Source organism: Bombyx mandarina, chromosome 16, assembly GCF_030267445.1.
Source record: "Bombyx mandarina strain Sakado chromosome 16, ASM3026744v2".
Classification (NCBI taxonomy): Eukaryota; Metazoa; Arthropoda; class Insecta; order Lepidoptera; family Bombycidae; genus Bombyx; species Bombyx mandarina.
In genome coordinates, this window is record NC_143222.1 from 8,850,639 (window position 1) to 8,858,051 (window position 7,413).

The window sequence follows — 7,413 nt, forward strand, 5'->3', positions numbered from 1 at the left end:
GAAGTGTCAAGTCAAGTATCAAGAAGTGAAGCACTGCTCTTGCTAAGGCTAGTGTTGGCAACGCCTCCAGGTTAGAGCACCGGGAGCTCACCTACTCGTTAGGTTACGTTGGTATAGCCTCTCAAGGCTACCAGCTTAAGTAGGAAAAAAAAAGGTCAGTAAACATTAGATCTTGGTTCTAATCAAGTTGTCTGGCATAGCAGATCATCTGCTACTCTTCTTCTAAACGAAAATTTCTTTTTTGGCATAGAAGACAGACGTGAATATTCATATAATGGTAAATGGTCATTCTATTTTTTTTTTTTTTTATTACCTAGATGTGTGGACGAGCTCACAGCCCACCTGGTGTTAAGTGGTTACTGGAACCCATAGACATCCACAACGTAAATGCGCCACACACCTCGAGATATAAGTTCGAAGTTCTCAGTATAGTTACAACGGCTGCCCCACCCTTCAAGCCGAAACGCATTACTGCTTCACGGCAGAAATAGGCGGGGCGGTGGTACCTACCCATGCGGACTCACAAGAGCTCCTACCACCAGTAAGATGATTGAAGAGTAATTGAAGAATTACTGGTGGCCCGGAGGCCTTTCCAGTTTCACCAGGACAGGTGGGCGAGCAAATGCTCAGCCAGGAGGGGCGGTATTTGCTAACAGCTGCCCGAGCGCCTCCGAAGGTGACCTAACAACACAAAAGCAGCTGCTTCGCGAATGAATCTACTACCGGATCGGAATCGCGACCCACTGAGAAGATCCGGGGAGATTTAATAGTCATCATCATACAATATCATGTACAGAAATGAAACAAAGTTCTATAGAGTGAATTAACATTCTGTATTTAAAAACATAATTATAATTAAACTTAAATGTAACTATTACTTTTTTCTTTTTCTTTTCGGTTTTGAACATTCATTTACTTGAGAATTATCACCGAGCTGGAATTTCTTTAAATCTGAGCAGAATAAAATCTGAAAACATCAATAACGGAATAATATAACGGCCGTCTGGTGTAGTGGTAAGTGACAAGGGGGTCGCGGGTTCGAATCCCGCCAAGGGAAAATATTTGTATGATAAATATAAATGTCTTTTCCAGGTTTATGGATGTATGTTAAATATATGTATGTGTATAATAAAAATCTTACATTTATATCCGTTATCTGGTACCTGTAACACAAGTTCTTTACGAACTTATCACGGGACCAGTTAACGTGGCGTGATTGTTAGTAAATATTTATTTATTAATAATAATAACAATAGCGAAATCTGACATGTTTTCTTTTTTACGCACGAGTTTAATTAAACTCGGCCGAACGCACGTGATGTTAATAATTTGGGGCCAGAATTAACAGGTAGGAGAACTGTAAAAATTCTTTGATTTTATTAAAGGATTTCAAAAGTAATATTCCATAAATATAGTGAATGGTTTTTATTAAGTAGTTTTATAAATAAAGAACTTAATGAAGCCTTTATACAAATAACTATTTAGTTTATTCTATTGTTCTATTCTGTTTATTGGTTACTGGATTTCTACACTACTTTGATCTATTATCATCGACACTAAATGGTACTGCTTTAAAAGGCTACAAATTTAGTTAAACTTCAGAAGAACCCAACAAGTAATGTCCAGCTATTTTCTTCGCTTTTTCGTCTCTGCTATATTTATATATATATTTAATATCAGATGTTACAACATTGTCAACTTCTCAATCAAAAAAATGTATATTATCCTGTGAGCTATTCTGTTAATGGCTCCATTGTTTAGTACTTTTTTTTATTGCCTTTGTAGGCAGACGAGCATACGACCCACCTAATGGTGAGTGGTTACCGTCGCCCATAGACTTCAGCAATTCCAGGAGTACAGTGAAGCCGCTGCCTACCGCTTACTTGGCTGATCAATATACAGTAATAAAAACCATTCATCGACCTTTTAGTAATGCCATCAATGGTATTGAAAAAAAAAAGAAACTTGTTTAGATACTCACAGTGTGAGCCCACCCAGCCATATCACCATAGAGCGTTCTAAAATGATCTCCGATTTCTGTGTACATCTTTTCTGTTACATTCTTCTTTCCGCGTAAATGTGGTAAATAGTTCTGGGCTGCTATCTGATAAACATGCGTGTCCACTGGCAGTGCTTCTAGATGATTTAGTGACATAAGACAAATGCAGTCCGCGACCTGATACAATGAATATATTTTAATAAGTACCTTTGTGGTTTTTTTTTATTATTGTTTTTTTTATTGCTTAGATGGGTGGACGAGCTCGCAGCCTACATGGTGTTAAGTGGTTACTGGAGCCCATAGACATCCACAATGTAAATGCGCCAAACATCTTGAGATATAAGTTCTAAGGTCTCAGTATAGTTACAACGGCTGCCCCACCCTTCAAACCGAAACGCATTACTGCTTCGCGGCAGAACGAGGCAGGGTGGTGGTACCTACCCGTGCGGACTCACAATAGTCCTTCCACCATTAAATGAGAGTCAAGTTAAAAGTTTATTTTTCACATGCTTATGATCAATGCTACTAATTGTAGAATTATTGAACATATTTTTTTTTGATTTGATTAGTTTTAAATGTTTTATTCGGTTTATCTAAGTAGAGAAAAAGAAGAAACCGAAGAGGAATGAATGTTCCAGGCTTTTTAGCAGATGCGGTTGTAGATAAGCCAGTTGTCTTAAGTTGTTACTTGTACTTGTTGCTCTGCCATAGGTCCTGAGTATCAGGGTATCCTTATCATATCTAAGTATCTTTCTAAGCCATATTAGAGCTTAAATAGATCAGTCTCACTTCGGTGTATCTGGTATTTTATTGCGTAATCTATTTCATAATTTCAGTTTTTTTTATCCTACCTAAGCTGAGAGCCTTGAGAGGCTATTTCAGCGTAACCTTAATTAGTAGGTGAGCTCATGGGGCTCAAACTTGACGACGTTGCTAGCACTGGCCCTAGCAAGAGCAGTGATTCGCAGACTCTACCACCGGATTGGAAATGCGACCCACTGAGAAGATCCGGCGAGAAACTCAGTGGACTGTGTCTGTGGGTTAATTTACTCGTCGAGCCCTTCTTCGTCAGTGCTTGAAGTACCTAAAAGCACCGTTAGCGGATCGGGAGGATCCGAAATGACGTGTTTTGGGCGACGTCGACTGCTTTCCATTCTGTTCGCAGAATCGGAAATGTCCGACAATGGATTACCGGCAGCCACGATAAGAGGCTTCTCTTGTCGTGCCGCTTTGTCGAAGTGAAATTCAGTAATCCAGTTTGAACAATAGTGAAGTATTACTTCAACGTAAATAGCACTTCAATCAAGTTCTGCCCAAGGCGCTCCAGATCCAATATCAGGGGTCATACATAACCTTCAGCCCATCTAACTACACTCTAGTATTTCTACTTAAAAATAAATATGTCTGACAGAGAGATCTAGACCAGAAATATATGTTTCTCACTTTAGGTCCGATTCCATGTAATTTCATAAGTTCACATTTAACGTCTTTGTATTTCATGTTTTGAAGACCGTCAAACCATTTTGCACCACCCCATTCAACTATTTGTGAGGCTGATTTTTGTATGAATTTCGCTCTGTATCCAAACCCTAGGTTTCTTAGTTGTGTTTCAACCTGAAATAATATTTTGTGCTGTACTTTTTTTTAGTTATTTCACATGAGTCGACTATTATCAAAGCCGGCAATGTGACTTTTGGACAATTATTGGTAAATCAGAAAAACGAATTATTGACTTTGTATTCCATTGGCAGTCACAAAACTCTTCTGAACGACATCTTAGATAAATAACAGGTTAAGTATTAACCTTTATTTAATGCAGGTTTTGAACCGTATTCTTTGAAGGAGACGATTATATTCAAATCAATCTGTATTGACATATCAATAACATTTTTTGTCCAAATGCACAGATTGCCACCTTTGATAATAGACGACTCACATAATTACCGATTTAGCTTAGTTTAATTTAAATTTAGTTTTTATATTTGTTTCCATCATCTTATTTTTATTGCAAAGGAATCATTTGTTGTGCTGAAAGGAGACAACAATAATAATAGATCTCACAATATCGAAAGCAAGGTGCTGCCAGACTCTAATAACACGATCACATCATATTATTATTATTTTAAAATAACTCATTTAGTAAGAAACAAACAAAGTTAGTTTTTTTTTATTGCTTAAGTGGGTGGACGAGCTCACAGACCGCCTGGTGTTAAGTGGTTACTAGGGCCCATAGCCACCTACAACGTAAATGCGCCACCCACCTTGAGATATAAGTTCTAAGGTCTCAAGTATAGTCACAACGGCTGCCCCACCCTTCAAACCGAAACGCATTACTGCTTCACGGCAGAAATAGGCAAGGTGGTGGTACCTACCCGCGCGGACTCTCAAGAGGTCCTACCACCAGTTTTATCATTAGTTTCTGAGAACTTAGTTTCGAGCAATTACTTTTGGGCACTCCAATTTCTCAATATCAGGGAAGGAGTAATGCACAGTATTTTCATGCTTACAGATTTCTTCACCATAATTTGTGCACAGCTTTTCCACCATACTCGATATCCTAAAACGATTAAGTAAAAATCACTATTTTATTTAAACAAAATTATTGAATTATCGTACATAATCGTACAAGAGCTAAAGGTTTATAACCAACAAATTTCATATTAAACAGTTAAATAAGAATTACAAGACCATTTTGAAAAATTAACCATCTAAAGAAGAGCCAAATTAATAGCAATTAAGCAACCAATTTAGTATTTTCTCTGGCTTCCAAAAGGTACAGATAATATGAAAACTATGTTTAATATATTTAATATTGCAAATACTTTACAGTTTTCATGGTAGCAGATGATTAATTGCACTTTTGTGCAAAGTATTTACAAAGAGTCCGGAAATAATAAAATGAAAATTATAAACAGAAATGTAGTTTTAATTATATAAAAAATAACTTATTCTTTTCAATTGTCGAAATACATACATACAGATCATCCATTACTTACCTTGAAATATGATTATTTTGGCTACAAATAAATGAGAATAGATTTTCAACTGGTTCTTGTCTAAGCATCCTTACTCCATAGAACTGTTGGCCAGCTGATTTGAATAACTCATCTTTATTTGACCAATCTTTATATAATTCTTTGAGATCATAATCTAACCTCAGGTAATTTTCTAACAACTTTTTGAAATTTGTTTTTTTGTTATTACTGCCATTGTTTTCTGGAAAGTTCAATATACTACCCAGCACTTGGTATAACAAACAGTTGTCACCCTGTTTGAGTTTCCAAACTGTTTTTGAGAATATGCCTGTCCATTCATCTGTCTCTGTGTTGTGGGTCCATCTAAACAAATTAACATAAATTTTAAAAAAAATTAACAGATTAGCAAAAATTGTGTAGGGATCTGGAGAAGATAATGATGAAGAGAAAGTTCATGTTTAGATAGTAACCAACTTTCAACATCACCATTAAATGAAAAACAAAAACTTCCTATGACCCGGCTGGTTTTTTTTGTAATTTCCTAACCTAAAGGTATATCGTCCTGATTTATTTTATTGCATAAAGCATTAGTTTCGCTTTTTATCATCATCCAATTTGTCCACTGGTCCGATTATAACGCTGTATAAGACTTAATAAAATCTGCAGTGGGCGGTATCCCAAATGAGTGCAGAGGGATGGTATCGATGAGGGAGATTATTTTGCCATTGGTGGTAGACGAGCATATAGCCCGCCAGACAGGCAGTGGTCATTGTATTCAGCGTCCATATGAAGCATTTGGGATACACATTCAAGAATGATTAAGATTCGGAAAAGTGTAGAGAGCTAGGGCTAGAGTAGTTAAGATATTTAATTATCAATTTTCAAGAAATAGCAGCAGACTTGCTAAATTCGCTCTTTTTTTTTTGGTCAGGAGGAAATCGTCGACTTCCGTCCTGCACTGGGGATGGTGGGTGGAGCATGTCGGAGTCGAACCAACTAAAACCTCCTGTCACTCAACAACCAACGTCCAAACCTCACATGACACAGAACTCATGAAAAGGCAAAGGGGGGAACGTGAAGCGTTTAGTGCGGAGCACATTTCTCCCATCACCCTGCCCCTCGGGACGCCGAACCGGCGGTCTTCGGCGCCACGACCACCAGCCCTCTCGGTCAGCAGGCTATCCGGAGCCCGCCTAGATAGCGCCGGTTAGTGAGTGCTAAATTCGCATAATGTATTTTTCACATTATTTACCTGAAACTTTGACCACCCGAAAGCGTAGCCAATAACTGTAAATCATGTGGTTGACAATTTAATTTCTTCCAAGACATTTAAATTGTTTTAGTGTCTGTGATATGACTATTTCTCTTTTAATCTTTTGGTTTTTAGAATTTAATTTCGTTGTTTATTTATTGTTTACATAATTTGAAGTAAAAACCGAAATTACAATATTTTTTATTTCTCCATTTTGTAAGCAAAGGGAACGAAACATAATATGCACAACTTTTTTTTTGATTGAACATTTTATTTCGTTTGAACATTTGAACAAATTAATAATCAATAAGACAGGCAAAGTAAAATGTAACATCTCTAAACAATATTACTTAATTTTGATGATTTTTATGTCGGTAATCGTAGGATAACCCCTTTTGTCATTATAGTATCAACGTTAACTAAGCATCCAATCCATTGTAAATTATTCATTTGTTTTAAAAATCTTAACTACAATCCGAAGACCATATAAAACCGTGTTGTTCTAATTTTCAATCTTTTAAAAGTTTCTGTGTCACTATCATATTAAGTGCGAATAAAACAATTTACAACATGACTTCGAATTTACATTCCTGCTATAAGTCGGAATCAAATCGAACCTCTTGTGAGTCCGCGCGGGTAGGTACCACCGCTCTGTGTATTTCCGCCGTGAAGCAGTAATGCGTTTCGGTTTAAAGGGTGGGGCAGCCGTTGTAACTATACTGTGACCTTAGAACTTATATCTCAAGGTGGGTGGCGCATTTACGTTGTAGATGTCTATGCGCTCCAGTAAAATTTTAACGACAAGCTCATCCATTCATTTAAGCAATACAAAAAATCTATAATACGGGGCTCAGGTGCAGCCGGAGCATCTTTATGAAATGGATCAGAAATAAAAACATAGTAAGTTTGGAATTCAGCTTTTTGATTTTATTTTTATTTATTTTTATTGCTTAGGTAGGTGGACGAGCTCACAGCCCACCTGATGTTACGTGTTTACTGGAACCCATAGACATCCACGACGTAAATGCGCCACCCACCTTGAGATATAAGTTCTAAGGTCTCAATAATTATCCTGGCTTGATATGTGTATTTCGGACATCCATAACGTATGTGAAAGTAAGAAATAAAACTATTTCAGTCAGGTGTAGGTCAGGATAGGCAGTTACTTAACTATGCCCCTGCCATTG

The 7,413-nt window shown here is 37.1% G+C and overlaps 1 protein-coding gene across 1 annotated transcript; it reads right to left on the minus strand.

Annotated features, from left to right (window-relative positions):
- Window positions 1-809: 809 nt before the first annotated feature.
- On the minus strand, window positions 810-6,778 carry Ogg1 (8-oxoguanine DNA glycosylase). Its single transcript, XM_089733523.1, has 6 exons — window positions 6,227-6,778; window positions 4,996-5,337; window positions 4,445-4,556; window positions 3,443-3,613; window positions 1,982-2,176; window positions 810-967 (listed from the first exon to the last, which is right to left on the minus strand). The coding sequence occupies exons 1-6, from the start codon at window positions 6,301-6,303 to the stop codon at window positions 875-877; spliced, it is 990 nt and encodes a 329-aa protein (XP_089589649.1). The 5' UTR covers window positions 6,304-6,778; the 3' UTR covers window positions 810-874.
- Window positions 6,779-7,413: the final 635 nt, after the last annotated feature.

Excerpts from the sequence above, each read along its gene's own strand:
- Ogg1 (XM_089733523.1), bottom strand. The coding sequence starts at position 6,303 with ATGTCTTGGAAGAAATTAAATTGTCAACCACATGATTTACAGTTATTG. Across the intron at positions 5,338-6,226 it reads TCGGGTGGTCAAAGTTTCAG|ATGGACCCACAACACAGAGA; the intron begins GTAAATAATGTG and ends TAATTTGTTTAG. Across the intron at positions 2,177-3,442 it reads TACATGGAATCGGACCTAAA|GTCGCGGACTGCATTTGTCT; the intron begins GTGAGAAACATA and ends TCATTGTATCAG.